The 20,585-nt window shown below is 40.1% G+C and overlaps 1 protein-coding gene across 3 annotated transcripts in view; it reads right to left on the bottom strand.

Moving 5' to 3' along the window:
* The window catches only part of NGLY1 (N-glycanase 1), a 65,256-nt gene that overhangs the window by 33,255 nt on the left and 11,416 nt on the right, over positions 1 to 20,585 (bottom strand). For all 3 annotated transcript variants that reach the window (XM_049870799.1, XM_049870800.1, XM_049870801.1), the window contains exon 3: positions 17,386 to 17,634. In XM_049870799.1, the coding sequence (XP_049726756.1) occupies positions 17,386 to 17,634 (249 nt within the window). The remainder of the gene's footprint in view (positions 1 to 17,385; positions 17,635 to 20,585) is intronic.

Below are 20,585 nucleotides of genomic sequence, written 5' to 3'. Positions count from 1 at the left end.
TTTTATCCACGTTATAAAAATAACTTATATAGTAAAAACATTATGGCTCTATGATTTCGTAAATAAAGGGGGATGTACGTATTCACTGAAACGTAACAATTATACATAAAACCTTTGTAACATTAATATTAGGAAAGAGTCACATCTGTGTCAGTGTCTAAGACGTAGCTATTATGCATTGCTACTGAAGATATATTTGATCAGCGATATACTGAATTCTTGACCACAGTTTGGATCAAGATAGGCTATAAGCAATGCATCTGTCAGCCCTTGGTACTTCAAAACACATAAAACCAAAAAAACCAAACCCACTGCCATTGAGTTGATTCTGACTTATAGCAACCCTACAGGACAGAATAGAACTGCACCAGAGGGTTTCCCAGGCTGTATATCTTTACAGAAGCAGACTACATCTTTCCCCTGCAGAGCGGCTGACCTTTTGGTTAGCAGCTGAGCACTTTAACCACTGTGCCACTTGAGCTCTATTCAAACATACGGAAGACATAAAAAAAATTAACTCTATTCAGCATTAGCAAAGGAGTGCTCAAAAAGGATGAGGAATTACAAAAAATTCCTTTAAGAGGAAAGGTAGGTACAAATAGATTAAAAGAATATACCATGGCAACATGCCCTCTAGAGAGGGTGGTTATGGACAGGAAAAAAATAAAATTCCCAAGGGCAGAGGAGTTACAGGATCCAGAGCAGGAAGGGGCCTTGGGGCAAGCACGAAGGAAACTGTTTGGATTCTGCACAGGAACAGCCAGAGATTTTAGCTTCTCCCCCCATCACCCCTGCCACGGCCCCTCCTGAGCAGTGAGCATGGACGCTTAGATCACAGAAGGAAGGGGGATGCCCAAGCTCAGGACAGATGCTCCTGGCACACCCCCCACTTTGCAACATGGCCTGCTCCTCCCCAGAGTGGCTGGAAGCAGATCCAGGGTCCACAGACAGGCTAACAGGAACTGCACGGGATACAGAAAAGGACTAACGTGTATCTTCAGAGATCTGAGCGTATACTGCACTCAGAGAAAGACTCATCTATGGACTTCAAACAGCTAAAATAAAGAAGAAGCTACAGATGGTATCAGACAGCAGAATAAAGTTTGAGCCAAGGTACTCTTTGAGAATGCAGTGTACACACCCAAAAACCAACTAGACATTGAGAATAAATCTAGAAGTTCTCAAATACTAACTGAAATTCTAGAAAGAAACTAGAAACAATGAAGACAAAAAACTCTCAAAGAAGTAACAGAAACAAACCTCTGAGAGCTGAAGTGCCAGTGTGAATGAAAACAAAACAAAAAAAGGCATATGATGGTGACACTTTCTAAGTGTAAGGGCAAAAACAAAATCCTAAAAGCCTCCAAGCAAAAAGAAACATTAGTTGCAAAGAAAAAAAACAATCTGATACCAGACTTTGTAATGGAAACAGTAAGGTAAGATCTTTGAAATTCTGAGGAAGAATGACTGGGACCATAGAATTCATACCCAGCCAAAGTAACCAAACAGAACAGCAAAATAAATGCATTTTCTGATATGTAAACCCAAAACCTAACCCATTGCTGAGTCAATTCCAACTCATAGCGACCCTACGGGAAAGAGGAGAACTTGCTCCATACAGTTTCCAAGGAGCGTCTGGTGGATTCCAACTGCTGACCTTTTGGTTGGCAACCAAACGCTTAACCACTGCGCCATCAGGACTCCTTCTGATATGTAACAAAGCAGAAAGTGTATCACTTCCGAACCCTATCTGAAAGATTAGAGAAGTTACTATAGCCAAAAAATGTAAATATATATACGTACACACATACCCACATATACAGAGGAGTAGGGCTTAGGATAAGAGCAGCATGCGCGAGTTAAAAAAAAAAAAAACTACTACAAATTCAGCTGTGATTGTTACAAATAAATAACACACCTGAAAAGCAGTATCTCAAATGATCTCCTAAGGAAGGCAGCGGGGAACAGAGCACAGGAAGAATAAAAGCTTTCTGACATTCCTGTCTTATGGTAAGATGATGGTAGGAAAATATAAAATTAAAGATTTGCGTTAAAAATTTAAGGTCAATAATTTGTTGTTAGTTGTTAGTTGCCATAAAGTCAGCCCCAACTCATGGCAACTCCATGCATAACAAAATGAAACGTTGCCCGGTCCTGCGCCATCTTCACGATCCTTGAAATGTTGGAGCCCACTGTCGTGGCTATGGTGTCAATCCATCTCATTGAGCGTCTCCCTCATTTTCACTGACCCTCTGCTTCACCAAACACGATGTCCTTTTCTAGTTACTGGTCTTTCCTGATGACGTGTCCAGAGTATGCAAAGCAAAGTTTCATCATCCTCACTTCTAAGGAGCATTCCAGTTCTACTTTCTCTAAGATTGATTTGTTTGTTCTTCCGGCACTCCGTGGTATATTAAATATTCTTCACCAATGCCACAATTCAAATGCAACAATTCTTCTTCCATCTTCTTTTTCCACTGTCCCACTTCCACATGTGTTTGAGGTGACTGAAAAGACCATGGCTTGGGTCAGGTGTACCTTAGTCATCAAAGTGACATCTTTGATTTTTAGAACTTTAAAGAGGTGTTTTGTAGCACACTTGCCCAATGTGGTATGTCATTTGATTTCTTGACTGCTGTTTCCACAGGCATTGATCATTGATCCAAGAACAATGAAATCCTTGACAACTTCAATATTTTCTCCATTTATTATAATACTGTTTATTGGTCCAGTTGCGAGGATTTTCATTGTCTTTATGTTCAGATGTAATCCTTACCGAAGGCTGTAGTCTCTGACTTTCATCAGTAAGTGCTTTAGGTCATCTGCATACTGCATACTGCAGGTCGTTAATGAGTCTTCCTCCAATATCGGTGCCATATTCTTCATACAGTCCAGTTTCTCAGATTATTTGCTGAGCATACAGATTAAATAAATACGGTGAAAGGATATAACCCTGACGCACACCTTTCCTGATGTTAAACCACGCAGTATTCCCTTGTTCTGTTCACACGACTGCCTCCTGGTCTATGTACAGGTTCCACATGAGCACAGTTAAGTGTTCTTGAATTCCCATTCTTTGCAATGTTATATATAATTTGTTATGATACATCCAGTCAAATGCCTTTGCATAGTCAATAAAACACAGGCAAACATCTTTCTGGTATTTTCTGCTTTCAGCCAAGATCCATCTGCCATCAGCAATGATATCCCTCGTTCCACATCCTCTTCTGAATCCAGCCTGAATTTCTGGCAGTTCCCTGTCAATGTACTGCTGCCAACCATTTTTCAATTATCTTCAGCATAATTTTACTCGCATGTGGTATTAATGATATTATTTGATAATTTCCACATTCTGCCGGATTACCTTTGGAATAAGCATGTATATAGATCTCTTCCAGTCAGTTGGCCAGGGAGCTGTCTTCCAAATTTCTTGCCACAGACGAGTGAGCGTGTCCACTGTTGCATATGTTTGTTAAAACATTTCAATTTAGTATTTCATCAACTCCTGGAGCCTTGTTTTTCCCCAAGGCCTTCAGTGCAGTTTTGACTTCTTCCTTCAGTACCATCGGTTCCTGATCGTATGCTACCTCCTGAAATGGTTGAATGTCAGCCAATTCTTTTTGGTATAGTGACTCTGTGTATCCTTTCTATCTTCTTTTGATGCTTCCTGCATCAGTCAATATTCTGTCCATTGAATCCTTCAATATTGCAACTGAAGGCTTGAATTTTTCCTTCAGTCCTTTCAGCTTGAGAAATGCCGAGTGTGTTCTTCCCTTTTAGTTCTCTAACTCCAGGTCTTTGCACATTTCATTATAATACTTTACTCTGTTTTCTTGAACTGCCCTTTGAAATCTTTTGCTCAGCTCTTTTACTTATAATTTCTTTCACTTTAGCTACTCTACATTCAAGAACAAGTTTCAGAATATCTTCTGACATTCAGCAGTCAAGAAATCAAACAATGTATTACACTGGGCAAATCTACCGCAAAAGGCCTCTTCAAAGTGTTAAAAAGCAAAAACGTCATCTTGAGGGCTAAGCTGCGCCTGGCCCAAACCATGGTATTTTCAATTGCTTTATATGGAAGGGAAAGCTGGACAATGAATAAGGAAGACCAAAGAAGAATTGATGCATTTGAATTATGGTGTTGGCAAAGAATATTGAACATACCATGTACTGCCAAAAGAATGAACAAATCTGTTTTTGAAGAAGTATAGCCAGAATGTTCCCTAGAAGTGAGGATGGCAAGACTTTGTCTCACGAACTTTGGACATGCTATCAGGATGAATCAGTCCCTGGAGACAGACATCACGCTTGGTAAAGTAAGAGGGTCAGCAAAAAAGAGGCAGACCCTTGACAAGACGGATTGACACAGTGGTAGCAACAATTAGCTCAAACGTAGCAATGACTGTGGGGATGGTGCAGGACAGGACAGTGTTTCCTTCTGTTGTACACAGGGTCACCAAGAGTGAGAACCAACTCAACGGCACCTAATAACGTGAAACTGTACAACAGGGGATCTGAACCTAGACCAGGTGGGCGGGTGAGAAGGGCTTCCCCGAAGATACGATACTCATGGTGAAATACTGAGGATGAGAAAAAGCTAGCAAACACGGAAGAGGAAAGACCACTTTGCTGGAAGGAACAAAACGCAGGTGGCTTTTGGAGACTGTAGTTTTAATAAGGAAAGCAAGTTGCAAGAGGATGAGTCAAATTGTTAAAGTGGTGCCCCAAAGTAGGCTACGCGCACCAAAGGAACTATACAAAATGGTCTACTGGGACATGGGTAGAAAACAGTAGAACTTCTATTTGTATTATTTTTCATCCAAAAGGTAAAGTGATTAAGTTTTAATAACATTTAGTATTTGGATTGACAGTGACTCCCTCCACTTTATGGAGAAGGAACCCTGAGAGAAGAGATAAAGCGCCACAAAATAGAGGGGTTAACGGTGGCAGCGGGCTCTTTCCTACTTCTGCTGTCACCATGTTACAAAGTTTTGCAGTTCAAATGTGCCTGGTTAAGTGGATATATTACGTAGATTTAACTAATTAAGCCTCCATCTCACTTAAAAAGATTACAAAGAACTCTGGGCATCGAAGACACAACTACTAACGTACGCGCATGTAACAAAAAAACGGCAGGGACAACACGTCCCTCACTTTGTCAGTGTCAGCCCTTCCGTAGTTAGTGATTTTTTAACAGACTTTTTTTTTTTTCAATTGGTTTCAGGTTCATCAGATAAATTCCGATGTTTAAGAAAAGATCAATAACAATCTATTTTGATCCGAAAAAATTAACCCCCTAAATTTGAAATGATCAATACCATTTAAAATGTAGATTTATACCCATATTCATTGAATGATATACTGTAAACAACTTTTCAAGTTAAAAATATTTACTCTTTAGCTCCTTTTTTTACATTGCTTTATAATGTACACGGTATATTACGCACAACATACCGTTGCCGTCAAGTCGATTTCAACTCATAGCGACCCTACAGGACAGAGGAGACCTGCCCCATTGACTTTCTAAGGAGCGCCAGGTGGATTTGAACTGCTGACCTTTTGGTTAGCTGATGTAGCTCTTAACCACTATGCTACCAGGGTTTCCACATAGTATATCAAAATAGTATATAGTAAAAAAAAATTAAAGTACATGTATATAAATATATTGAGAGTATATGCTCGAAAATATTTTACTGATAGGGCACATACTGAAGGAAGTATGGAGACCCACTAGACGAGGACATAAGAAGGGAAGATGATATCATGAGTGGAGATGACTCTTCATGAAACTTGGCTGTGAAGGGGAAGAGAGGAACAAAGGAGGGGCAGGACCCAAGGATATTTGTTGTCTTGTTTATGAGACAGGAAAGCTTAGAGGAAAAGTTCTTAAACATTAATTTGCTTGTTAAAACACAGATCCCCAAGTTCCCTTTTCCCCCATTTTGGATTGAAGGAGTCTGGGGGTATGTCCTGAGATCTGCATCTCCAGGCTATTCTGATACCAGTGGGTCAACCAAAAATGAAAACTGGCCTAGAGAAAGGTTTAGGTGCCACTGAGGAAGATCCTGAGTAAAAGAGGAGGTTCAAGACTGCACAGTCCATCTGGGAGCCTGAGGTGGACAGAGGGGAAGGGATTCATGGCTGGCCGAGGGTGGGACTGGTCTTTACTAGCAGACAACACATTTCCTCCATCAACAGGCGGGAGGGGTGCAACAGATGCGCACAGAAACGTGATGCACGGCTGCTGATGAGAAATCCGGGACTCTGACACGGACGGGAGCATGCTCCTTTACCGGACTGACGCAGAAATTAAAAAAATAAAATGTCTACACTTTTTTCCCAAAGAATTCTCATAAAAATAAGGCACAGCGATATTTCTTTTTTTTTAACCCAGAATTTTATTTACTGAGAGGGTAAGCGAGCACTCCTTCAGAGAATTTTTATTTTCAATTTAATTCTTTTCAGTCTGGAATTTACACACCCACTGTGGTTTTAACTGGAATGATCTTGAACAATGAAGTTTATTTTCTTGCCTTATTTCTTTACACATGTATTGGCACAGCTCCGAAAAAAACCCTGAGTCATAAAAATAGAAGTTTGCTGATTGCCTGGTGATGACAGCACCCGGGTAACCATGCATTAATGCCACAAAGCAGCAGTTAATTGCCTGAGGGAGTAAAAGTTATCTGGAGTACAAATGGAAGTTTAAAACGTGGAATTTCTTTTAGATCAAAGCAGTTTTTTTCTTCACTAATCATACTTCCAATTAATTTGGTTTCTGAGGTGAGATATATTTAAGATTCTTCATAAGAAAAAAACGTTCAACGTGTATCTTCTGTCAAATCATGTGATATAATCAACAGAAACTGGGTTAGCAAATTCACTTCTTTAGTAAAGAATCAAAGCCTCTCAAGCCTGCCAGTTCTCTTTCTATCTTCATGTAACCCTTTGACCCTTTTCCTTTCATCTTTTTGGATAAAGTTGGACTTGGCTTTAAATTTAAAGCTTGTTTTAAACACAAACGTTCTGTTTAATAAATTTCAAGTGAGAGCTTTAATCAATTTGTGACGTCAATAAACTGATCTCTTAAAAAAATAACCTTTTTTCCTACTTATAAATGTAATACATGTTGTGAAAAAATGTCAGAAAATACTGCATGGTATAAGTAATATGTAATCACCTATAATTTCAGCACTCAGAGGAAAGTATGACTAAAATGTCTATGGCTTTCCAGACCCTTCTAAACCGAACACATGTACATGTGCTTTTAATAAGAAAAAAGAAAGTATCACACACATACACGCAACACATGTTGTTTAATTCTGTGGGATTCTCAATTTACTTTTTTCCATATAATAATTCTGTCAAAATCGACCACATCACCATTTTTAATGGATCTTGAGGATGCCAAGATAAGGATGCGTCTTAATTTCAGTAATTTCCTATTAAAGGGAATTTTACTTTTAATTGTAGTACGTCTATGAACAAGAAAGTGGACATTTAAATCTTATGTTCAAATGGGAGATTTCTTCTCTTATAAAGATCACAGGTGGATCCAGATTGACAGCTTATCTTGTTTTGGGTTTATAATAAGATTATATTAATTTATAACCAACTACCTTGTTTTACTGTTATCATTGTTTTATAATAATACTACATTATTTTTATAATTTCAATGAAATAGCCTAAATGATGATAATGCCTTTAAATAAATACATACATACATACCTATATACACAACAGGCAGTAATTTCTAGAGTGATGAAAGAGTTGATGTAAGCAGTTCACATTTCACATAAAAGCACACATTTAGAGCAGCTGTGTAAACAACTGCCGAAGGCATACCTTAAGCAAATCATGCTTTAGAATCCCGTCTTTTCAACCTAGATGAAATTGCAAAATTGGCAACATGATTCTCCTAACATTCTAGCTTCTATGTCGTTGACTACTGTCCTTGCTGTTCCAAATATGCTTTTGAAAGGCAAAAGGTATAAAAAGGGGTTTCAGGAAGTTATTTCCATTAGGAATACTGATCGTTCATCATGTTTCACCAGAGAATCTAAAAATCAGTCGGGTCATTCATTAGTCATAAGGAAAATGCAAATTAAAACCACGGTGAGAGGCCACTTGGCGGCCACTGAAATGGCTGTAATAAAAAGGTCAGACGCTAAGAGTGGGCGAGGATATGGAGAAACTGTAATCCTCACACACTGCTGATGGAAACCTGACATGGTGCAGCAACGCTGGACAACAGCCTGGTAGTTCCTTAAAACATTAAACATAAACTTACCACACAACCCAGCAGTTCCACTCCTAGGAATCTATCCAAGAGAAATAAAAATATGTGTCCATACAAAGACTTGTACGCGAATGTTCACAGCAGCATTATTCATACTACGCAAACAAGGAAAACCACCCAAATGTCCATCAGCTGGGCACAAAAGGTGGCATCACGCGACAATGGAATACTACTCAGCCCTATAAAGGAACACATCACTGATAAGCCCTACGATATGGATGAACTTCAGAAACATCACACGGTCTAAGGCGCCAGAAGCAGAATATACATATTGTACGATTCTGTTGACATGAAATGCCCAGAAAAGGCAAATTTACAGACACCAAAAGCAGACCAGCGGTTGCCTGGGGCTGGGAGGAAAGCAGGCATTGAAAACAAATGGATTGGAGGGAATTTTTTTGGCTATTGGAAATGTTCTGAAACAGCGAAGTGGTGATGGTTGCACAATTCTATAAATTTGCTAAAAATCACTGAATTGTATACTTACAATGATGAATTTACGATATGTAAATTACACCTCAATAAAGCTGTGTTAAAAAACGTCAATCAGAAAATTCACAAAATTAACAGATAACTTAATGATACTGAATACCAATCCATGGCATAAAAATTGGTTGTTAACACAGTCCACTGAGGTATGAAACCAGTTGGTTTTCAACTATGGCACAATCTGATACTCCGTCCTCCAGGTCTCAACTTAGAGCATCAGTGTCTCTGAGAAACAGTTCATGACTTCGCCGCGTCACAGCACTTACCACCAAACCAAAAACCAAACCCACTGCCGTCGAGTCGATTCCGACTCATAGAGACCCTATAGGTCGGAGTAGAACTGCCCCATAGAGTTTCCAAGGAGGGCCTGGTGGATTCGAACTGCTGACCTTTTGGTTAGAAGCCGTAGCACTTAACCACTACACCACCAGGGTTTCTGCACTTACCACAGAGTATTATAATTTCCTATTAACGTGTCTGGAGCCTCAACTAAGCTAAGTTCCATGAAAGTAGGGATCCTGTCTATCACACTGCCAACATAATGAATGAACAAATGAATAAATGAATGAAGAATTGATATAGCCTCATTCCCCACTTTGAATCAGGAAATGGTACTTGTCCTAAAGCATCAAATCTCATGAAAACCAAAGGAAAAGCCAGAAAGCATTTATTGGGGGGTGGGGGGGGGGCGGGGGGAGCCTGGTGAGACAAAATATTTAAGTCTTCAGCATATAGTTATTTTCATGCATTAAAAAGAGAGGTCAAAAGGAAGGGGACAAGGAACAGGTAAATTTGAGAGGTTGGAAGACAGCCCAGATGAGGCTAAAAACCAAGATACAAAGCAGACATTTGAATTTAATAAGGAAAATAATTTCAAAGAATAAAGGATTAAAAAAGGTAGAGATCACATGGTGACAGGACTATGCCTAGCATAACACACCTATTAAGAAAAGTACCCTTCACATACCAAATGAACAATAAATGTTTTTTCAAACAGAATAAAGGCAAATGTGAAGAAAACCACTTTAGGAGAAGTAAGAGCAAGACTCTGAGGATGGTACGAGACTGGGCAGTGTTTTGTTCTGTTATGCATAGGGTCGCTTATGAGTCGGAATCGACCTGACAGCACCTAACAACAGCAACAAGGAGTACTGTAGAAACCCACTGTGTTTAGGCAAACTGCTGTCACTTTGCTTAATGCTATTACTCTGAATATAAAAATAAACTCTACTGTAAAATATGTTTGGATAAGAACCAAAAGAAACAAGTGGTTATATTGGTGGGTGAACTGCAGGCAATTCTCCACTCTAAAACACTGTGATATATGTTATATATAACATATAATTTAGGCTTTGCAGGCCATACAGTCATACAGACAACTGTCATTGTAGAAAAGCAGCCATACACAATATAAAGCAAGAGTGTGGCTGTGCTTCCATGAAACTGTAGTTATAAAAAGAGGCAGCTGGTCACACCGGCCACAGCTTGCCAACCCCCACTCTAAAAAATGTCTCTGATTGTGAAGCAATTGTATGTGCAATAAATACAAGTTAGGGAAGAAAGTAAACTTAACAAATAAGGAAACTATTAATACCCTTTGTGTTTAAGTTTTCATTTTATTTCTATAATTCGGCAACGCAGCAGATATCAATTGTTTTGTCTGTCCAGCAATGTCCCCACCCACTCGCCCATACTTTCTCCTGGGAAATCACTTTCCCCTGCCCTAACTATGGCTGTAGTATTCCCATATAGTTGTCTCTAACAATTTAAGTAAACATTAAAAAGCAACGTGTTTTAGACAAGTACCAAAAAGACAATTTCACTTACGGACTTGAAACTTTTTTTCTTAAGTCAAAAGGCTTATATCAATGTGAACACTGGCTATACCTTTGGCAATAAAAAGTATTAGGAGAGACTCCAGGAAAGTCTGAAAGTTAGGTCCAGCATTCAGCAAGACCTGAATGTCAGAGGGAACAGTGATTCCAGGTTCAGAACAAGGCTTTCCCTATTGACTCCCACCTGCCCTCGCCTTTTCGTTCTGGGAAGGAAAGGTAGGGCTGCCATATGAGAGATTGTTTCACCAGGGTCCTAAAGCTCTGTTATGGGAAACCTCTCTGGAAGAGCTCAGGAGGAGGTGTGCAGGGAGCTTGGCAGTTCCAAAGGAGGTTGCAGAAGCCTGGCCACGTCTCTGGGGAGCAACCTCAGGGCAGCACAACAATGCTGGCCAATGGAATAGAGGGATGGTGAGGGCAGTGAACTCCGGAGCACAAGAATCTCAGAGCGGCAAGTAACAGCTCATGCTATTTGGGAGAGTACTCTCTCCATTTCCCTATCCCCACCCAGCATCCCAGGACTCTGAGCAGGAATCACTGAGAAGGAAGGTCTTCAGGAAACACTGGGCTTCCTCCTAATCAACACGGTGGGGGCTCAAAGCATCAACCTTTTGGTAGATCTAAGGACCTGGTGATCTACTTCCAAAAAATCAGCCATTGAAAACCTATGGAGCGCAGTTCTCTAACACACATGGGTGGCCATGAGTCAGAGTGGACTCAGTAGCACCTGTTTTTGTTTTTAAGACAATGGTCAGCAATTCATAGCAACGCGGTAACCTCTGCAAAACAAAAAATGCAATAATAGAGAAACTAGGGCCCAAGAACTGAGAAGGACCTCTTCAGATAACTTAGCCAACAGAAAATCAATGTTAAAAACCTGTATTTACAATGGAAGAGTGTGCTGAGCTCTGCTGCAATGTTTTATGGAGAGGACACACACACACAGGTACACAAGCACACTTGCTTGCTATTTGCCATGTTCAATGCCTACAATGATATATCTATTCTGCCCTTTGTCCCATAAACAGGTCTTTGATACTCAAAAAGTAACTGTTCCTAACCTAAAGAGATGCGAAAGGCTTCATTTAAGGTACATGCAGCTCACCTCCACTCAGAACCAAAATTACAGGGTTTACTTAAATGAAAGCAAAGGCATGTATTTTACAGGTGTAACTCACAGGAACAAAAAGAGCAGGGGAAAAGGCAACAGCAACAAAATCTCAACAAAATTTTGAAAGCCACAAAGAAGATGAATAAGTAACTTAGCAGATCCTAGAAAGCTAAGATCTATACTGGCTTTGTTGAAACCTGAAAATTAGACTGGTTTGGATCACAGACTCCCCTAAAGGATCAGGTGGTATCTCTGGAATAGTGGCAAAGGGACATGAAAAATAAGAACACTGGTTGAAAGTGTGTTTAAGAATTGGTCAGACACAAAGGGCCATACAAACCAGAGACTCCATCAGCCTGAGACCAGAAGAACTAGATGGTACCCGGCTACCACCAATGGCTGCCCTGACAGGGAACACAACAGACAGTCCCTGATGGAGCAGGAGAAAAGTGACCTGAAATTCTAGTAAAAAGACCAGACTTAATGGTCTGAGACTGGAGGGACCCCAGAGGACATGGTTCCTGGACTCTCTGTTAGCCCAAAACTAAAACCATTTCTGAAGTCAACTCTTCAGACAAAGATTAGACTGGACTATATGACGTAAGATGATACTGATGAGGAGCGTGCTTCTTAGCTCAAGTAGACACAAGACTAAGTGGGCAGTTCCTGTCCGGAAGTGAGATGAGAATGCAGAGGGGGACAGTGGCTGACTGAATGGACAAGGGAAATACAGGGTGGAGAGAAGGAATGTGCTGTCACATTATAGGGAGAGTAACCAGGGTCAGATAACCATGCGCATATGTTTTTGTATGAGAAACTGACGTGAACTGTAAACTTTCACTTAAAGGACAACTAAAAAAAAAAAAAAGGAAAGAACTAGAGCCCCAGATCCCTACCCCACTCTGCACAGCAGGCTGATAGCACTCTTCCCACTCATCAGAGGAAGGGAAGTTCCTTACTCAAGAGACTAACACAAAGGTCTGTGAAAGGGGGACATCAAACATACCTGAAGGCAAGGACCCGGTACCAAAAAAGGAAAGTTTATACCCTGTATTTGAGGTTCCCCCACCCTAGCTCCTTTTCCCATTCAGCTCCCAGAATGCAGCGGTAGTCCCACGTGCTGTTCACCAAATGTTTCTGAGGCCCTTGCAGCCACACGGTAGGATTACACTCCCTTGACCCTTAGGAGGATGATGTGGTACACTTTGGCCAGTGAAATGTGAGCCCAAATGACATGTGTTATCTCTGGGCAGAGGCTTTAAGAGCTAACATGCTATTCGCCGCAGTGACCAACAAAGTTTCAAGTTGTGGGAACTCTGTCAGCATGGATCCTGAAGTGAGGATGACCCAAAGACAGCCCTCAGCAGACCCATAAAAGGCATGTGGTATGAGACTTAAACCTGTGTAGTAACTTTGATAAAAATAAAAGCTGATTTAAAAAATGAGATATCAGAGAGGTGTTTTAGGAATGCTTAACTCTTAAACCTTTCTCTGCTTTCTTTGACTGCTCCTTAAGGCTTCCCACACCCCACCTCTGTAATGCCAATCACACAATGGCCACAGACAAGCTAAAACTTGTTTTCCTGTTAAGTCTCCCTAGGTTCGGAATCGCTACCGATTGGATAAGCGATGCTCTCATGTGCTTGGACTGACCCAAGCTAGTCACAATCACTGGGACCTAGCAGGGAAGTAACAGCTTGTAATTTCATTTTCTTGCTTCACTCGAGCAGCTACAAGATTTATTAAAATAATAAAATAACAAATCTCTCATTTAACTAATAGGTCATGAGGATTTAATTTTTTTTTATCTCAGTCAACATATAACGAAGGAAATAATCCTTGGGGCCCACAGTGCAGGGAAGAGTTAAAAAACGTACTAAGATTCTGACACGATGCTTTTAACACCCAGGCAGGACTTGGAGAGGAAGCTCCCACTGTTGAACAAATACTCCTCTGGAGGCCAGAAACAGATACAGAGATGCCAAAATGACAGAGTACCCTTGGTTAAATTAATTTCATTTTTAATGTCATTATTACAAGACTGATATTCCTTTAGACACATAATTAAATTCTATAGGCTGAATAGAACAGAAATCTTCCCAAAATAACTTTCTAACACTACCACCATCATTTATTGAATACCAACATATTTCAGTACTTCATACCTTGAAGAAAAAGCTTAAGGGCAAATTTCAACATCAGTGACTATCTTAGTTATCTAATGCTGCTATAACAGAAATACCACAAAGGGACCGCTTTAACAAAGAGAAATTTATCTCCTCACACTAAAGTAGGCTAACAGTCCAAATTCTGGGTGTTAGCTCCAGGGGAAGGCAGTCTCGTTCTGTTGGCCTTCTCATCAACGTTTCCCAGGATTAGAAGTTTCTCTGCACAGGGACGCCGGGTCCAAAGGACGCGCTCTGCTCTCTGCACCACCTTCTTGGTCGTATGAGGTCCCCCTATCTCTCTGCTCACTTCCCTCTTATGTATCTCAAGAGATTGCCTCAAGACACAATCCAATCTTGTAGATCAAGTCCTGCCTCACTAACACAACTACCGCCCAGCCCATCCTCCCTCATTAACATCATAGAGGCAGGGTTTACAACATATAGGAAAATCACACAATACCGGGAATCATGGTCCAGCCAAACTGATACACACCTTTTGGGGGACATAATTCAATTCATGACAGTGACTATACCTTGTCATATATTTCTAAATCAGAGAAATATTATTATCAACATAAATAAAGCTCCCACTGTTCAGGATTTATACAGTTTACATACAGGTTAATTTTTTTTTTTTTTTTTTAATCTCTCTCTTGCTGCCTGACTTTGGTGCATTTAAATTTTCAATTAGTATTCCCACTGAAAATGTGCAAGTCAGAAAAAGTAATTGTTAAATACTGTAATACAGCAACTACCGGTGATGCAAAATTAAACAAAATCTTTTTAAAAAATGTGTATTCAAGTGATTCACGGATAAACAAGACTTCACTATAAACAAACAAACAAACTTCATTCTAATTTCTCCCAACTCCCTTAAGGAATACTGAAAAAGACAGTTTGTAACTAGAGTAATAAGAGTTGATAATACTGGAGCCCTGGTGGCACAGCGATTAAGAGCTCAGGGTGGCTAACCAAAAGGTCCACAGTTCACATCCACCAGTCGCTCCTCGGAAACACAATGAGGCAGTTCTATTCTGTTCTATAGGGCTGCTATGAGTTGGAATCAATATATAGATCAGCCTATTAACAGCTTGGAAGCCCTGGTGGCGTAGTGGTTAAGTGCTACAGCTGCTAACCAAAGGGTGGGGCAGTTCGGTCGGGCAGGCTCTCCTTGGAAACTCTATGGGGCGGTTCTACTCTGTCCTATAAGGTTGCTATGAGTCCGAATCGACTCGACGGCACAGGGTTTGGTTTTTTGGTTTATTAAGAGCTTAAGTCTTTGAGAAAGTTTTTTTTTTCTGAACTCTAAATTTGTTTTGGCAATAGAATGGCACTTTGTTTTTAGTGGCATGTCCAGAGGCTTTTTGGTGACTGACAGGGTTGAAAGACCCCAAACTACACTGAATTTCAAGGTTAGGGAACCAAAACAGGAAGGAAGTTGAAGATGCACAGAGATTGTGAGTGCGCTTCCTGAGCCAGGGCACTAACAAACTGCTACTTACTTAGTTCAGGAAGGAGCTATTTTATACAACAAAATGATTTTGTGCATTGTATGCGTTTTGTAAGACTGGTTGGTATCCTGTGTTTTAAACTGTTAATACAGAGATTCAACAGAAGATAAAGCAGGAAATCTTAAAAGATGTATTATAACACCGTAATTAGAAAACCCAAAAGAGAAGATATTAAAAACCAAGCAGGATGTTAATTACACTTCTGAATCCATCTTAACTGTAAAACTGATGGAGACCTAAGGCACTCCCAGGTGGGAGGCACAGGCTTCAAGGGAGGTGCTCGCAATGATCCTCTGGGGTGCTACTTAGATTTACTTTTTACTCTACCCTTTAATTTTTATGTGATTGTTGTATACGGCACATAATATACTAATACAGAAGTATATAGTTTATAAATAAGTAGACACTTATTGAGGTAAGTACTCAATATTTTATTATTGACAAGACATGCAACCAAAAGAGTGGAAGCCAATGCTCTGAGAAATGGAATGACCAGAGAGAACTGGTTCTGTTTATCTGTGACTCTGTGACAACTTCATACTGGATAAATAGTCCAGATTATTTGCAGAAAAATTATTTTACTAAGGGCAAAACTTTAAAGTCTCTTACAGTTTGCAAAACTTTCATATACGCTATTTTATCGGACGCTCTTTCATCTGATGCCCATTGGTTATCATCTGATAACTAATTAGTATCAGTCACAGTTGATTCAATAGTATCCAATTAACAGTCTTTCAGAAGCATTAATAAACACTAGGTGCATTTATTATAAATAAAATCGGTGTGAAGCTAATGAGATGAAAAATATTTAAAGACTTAAAGGTTAGCTTAACTGAGGCACAAGGGAGTATGTCAGAGGAGTTAATCTCACACACATACATAAAAAGGTTTGGAAACCACTGGACAAGAATTATATAAAAGGACAGAAACGCTGTCTCTTTCCCTGCCAGCCCCTACCACCTTTATTCTTTATTTTTTCAAGGACAAGCTTGGCGCCTTCCCAGCCTAGATAAGGGAATGATTGCCAATCACGTGACTCACCATTATCAGGCTGGCAGTTAAAGGCGCTGGAATCATTCAGCTGGAGATGATTAAGAGTGGATTTAATAAGTAACTATATATAAAGTTCTGCTACATGGAGGACAGTGACAAGCTGCATTACTAAAATTAAAATAAGAGGATGTGAATTTAAGCTGGCTGTCGACAAAATTACTACATAAGAAGCGTGAATATTTTTCTGATGGTGAGAATTTAGGGGAAGAATCTCTCAGGACCTCTGTTCAAAAGAGGCTTTGGTAAACAGGATAATTTCCCACCAACTAGGATCATTCAGGTGTACCAACAATGACTGTCAGGCATCACAAGTTTGACTTCAGCTCTTCAGAAGTGCATGTCAGTGTGTGCTAATAGCTAAACTTCACTTATTTGCTGGCATCCACTATCAGTATATTAATGTACCGTTATTTACCTTAAAGAAGCTGATTTTTTGTTGAACTGGGGTGTTGAAAACTGTTAGGTGACTGGAATTCATAGCCCCCGTAGTAGATGGCAGCAGGTAAATTTTAGACCAGAAGTGTCAATGTAGTAAAGGAGATCTGCTAATTTGATGGCCACACCACTGTCCAGCAAGTCCGTTACTTTGTTTTAAGGCTGAAGGCATAGGCTAATTTGTATAATTAAGTACAAGGCAACAGGCACATTTACAAATGACAAATTGAACAAAACCTAGATTGCCTAAGAAACAACAGGCAACAAGATTTAAAAGTATAAATAGAAGAATGTCATTTTTTCCACTTTAGTTACAAATTTGCCAATTTTTTAGAAACAACTGAGGAAGTTTGGATGTGCACGATTTTAAGAATGAAGAGTAACTGGGGCATAAATTCAGGAGTAAATGATAACATGTCCTAAAGATTTTGCTGTTTCAACACATTGAAACAAAGAGCTCAGGAAGACTTAATTCTAACATTACCGTTGGAGCAGACAGTGGAGTTGATGGCGGCCCCTGACCGCTCCCTGGGCGCGGCGTTAGCCCAACAGCATCTGAGGGCTGTGCTGTAGGAAGCTGGGCGCTGGCTGCAGGTTGCTGCTGAGATACTTCTACTTTGTGGTTTCTATTTGATCCATCCAATCTGCTACTTCTCTCTATGGCAATCAGGTCACGAATTTTTTGCAGCTGCTCCACTGATGCTTTTTTAGGAAAGATGAGATGTGTTTCTCCCTGGAATTACAAAATTACAAAAAAACTGAACTTCTTCTTTATGCTTACAAGTCATTCGAACATATGTCATAAACCCAATAGTGTAGAATACATCACACTTGAATAATCATTCTGTTTTCTTACCATTACTGTCATCTTTTTATACAAAGGAAAATATTGCCTATTATGTACACCAAAAAATTAAGAAAATGTGTCTCATTAGCACGCAATAGTTAACTTATTTAATGTGTTTCACAGGACCTTAGATAAATATTTTATCTTTTAGGAATAAGTCAGAAAGCCTCCTAAGAGTTACAAAAATACACACTCTTCTCCACAATAGTATTTGGCACTACTGTTCTCTGTGACATAATAACGGCATTAGAGGTACAGCCGTTCAGAAGGATCGGGGTAACATAAAACCAATCAGAAGTTAAATAATAACCCTCAGATCTTCTAAACCCAAGTCTTTAAAGAATAGCTACGTGATTAGAAGTCTGTGTAAAAGGTTCACCGATTTTCCCAAAATAACACAATATACACCCTGCTTTTTTTATTGTTAACAGTAATACAAAGGTGGGGCAAAGAAAGCAAAGCAAAGCCAAATAAACCAAAAACCCTAATTCTCTAAGTTGTGATTAATACCTATAAAATGACTGGAGCACTTTAAGATAAATATTACAACAAAACTCACAATGTAAAAATAGCAAATTACCAAAAAAAAAAAAAAGTGAAATGAAAATATATTCAGTCAAGTTTCAAAGGTGTTGAGAAGCAACAGCGCTAAAGCACGTAATTCTATCAACTGCAAATGAGACAAAAAGGTAGTAACACCGTGCAGGAGACAGACTTGTAAATTGTGAGCATTTAAACTGAACTCCGCGATTGGGAATGACCTTTGTGTTCCCTGGTGGTAGCAGACCTAATGGGAACAACTCGCTAAGACATTACTCAGTAATGACATGAAAATCAATTTCACATGGGTCCTTCCAAAGACGCTGGAAGAGGCCAGAAAGTCACATATATCATCCATCATAGGAGCCCTGGTGGCGCAATGGTTAAGCACTCGGCTGCTAGCAGGAAGATCAGCAGTTCAAACCCACCCAGAGTTTCCACAGGAGAAATATCTGGCAATCTGCTCCCGTAAAGCCTAGGAAACCCTACGGGGTAGTTCTACTCTGTCATGATGAATTGAAATTGATTCGACGGCACCTAACAACAACAACAGCTGTAACAAAAACTACTACCATTTACTGTGTATTTCTGTGTTCCAGGTAGTGTGCTCAACGATCACGCTGAATGGTAGGATTACATTTATCCCCACTGCTGTGGATTGAGTTGTGTCCTCCAAAAAGATACACTGAACTCCTAACCCCTGGTACCTGTGAATGTGACCGTGTTTGGAAATGGAGACTTTGAAGATAAGGTCACGCTGGAGTAGGGTGGGTCCTAATCCAATGTGAGTGGTGTCCTTTAAGAAGAGAAGAGACACAGAGAGACATACAGAGGGAAGACAGCCAAGTGAAGGCAGAAAGTGAGACCGGAAGTATGCTCCCACATGGCAAGGAACAACTGAGGTTACCATAAGCTGGGAGAGACAAGAAAGGTTCTTGTCCTAGAACTTTAGAGACAGCATGGCCCTGCTGACACCCTAAATTCTGACTTCTAGCCTCCCGAACTTTGAAAGAATAAATTTCTGTCCTTTGAAGCCACCCAGTTTGTATATTTTGTTAAAGTAGCCCTATGAAATCAATACATCCACTTTGTACATGAAGATAGTAAGGCTCAGAGAAGTTAAATAACCTGCCTGTGCTACAGATAATCGGCAGAGCAGGAATTTAAGCTGCTATGACTTAATCATTATACGATGACTGGCTCCATCTTAAGACTGAACAGAGACCAAAACCCACACGCTTGCGTAAGTAGTTGCACGAGATGAGCGAAAAGAGAACATCTCTAGATTTCTCATGATTATATATGTGATGGTTGGCACAAATTGGAACCCAATGACTTAGAAACAGTACAAATGGACTGCCTCATATCAACAATGAACCCTGGGAAAGGAAACCAGCCATCTGATTTAAAACCAAATGTGGAAGGTTTTGACCCCATACTGTTAGTGGAGCAGCACTGAGAGAGGCAGACACCACCAGGTAGAGAAGGAAAAATAGCCTAACAGGTATCTGGATCTGTGTCTTAGTCCACACTTCAGAGGGGGCCCTGTGAGACAGAGATGCTGCTCATGTCTTCTCCCCTCCCTTTCCATCTCTTTAGGATCAGTCTTAAAAGAATATATGATTGTGGCCAAAGTGTCTGTACCAAAAAGTTCAATTAGACAAGTCTTGAAGTTTCAGCTCCAAAGCTGGTCAAAACCTTTAAGTATTAGTCTTATCAAAACATGTTAATCTTTTCTGAAATTGTGATTCCACATATTGGAAGCCCTGGTGGCATAGTGGTTAAGTATGATGCCTGCTAACCAGAAGGTCAGCAGTTCGAATTCACCAGGCGCGCCTTGGCAACTCTATGGGGCAGTTCTACCCTGTCCCATAGGGTCGCTATGAGTTGGAATCGACTCAACAGCAGTAGGCTTTTTTTAAGGTTATGCTTCAAATACTTCTGCAAGTTTCATATGGCCACTACCTAGCAGTAGGGTGAGCAACCATCTGGTTTGCCCAGGACAGAGGGGTTTTCTGGGATACAGGGCTTTCAGTGCTAAATACAGGACAAGTATGGCAACCGGTTGGTCACCCTATGTGGCACTCAAATATTGGCTGAATTAAAGACAAATCTGATTCCGCTGAATTCATGACACTTCAACAATAAGAAACGGGCACAGTCTCCAGTTGTCAGTCAAATTTCCTGTCCAATTTGAATATCAAAAATTTGCATTTCCTTGAACAAAATCAGCAATGCTCTTATTTTTCTTCCCTGTAGTTTTAAATTCTCTGTATTCAGATGTCTATGTGTAATCT

This window comes from Elephas maximus, chromosome 27, assembly GCF_024166365.1.
Source record: "Elephas maximus indicus isolate mEleMax1 chromosome 27, mEleMax1 primary haplotype, whole genome shotgun sequence".
In the NCBI taxonomy this organism is placed as follows: Eukaryota; Metazoa; Chordata; class Mammalia; order Proboscidea; family Elephantidae; genus Elephas; species Elephas maximus.
Note: the sequence above shows the minus strand (reverse complement) of the source record. Positions and strands in the feature narration are given on the sequence as shown.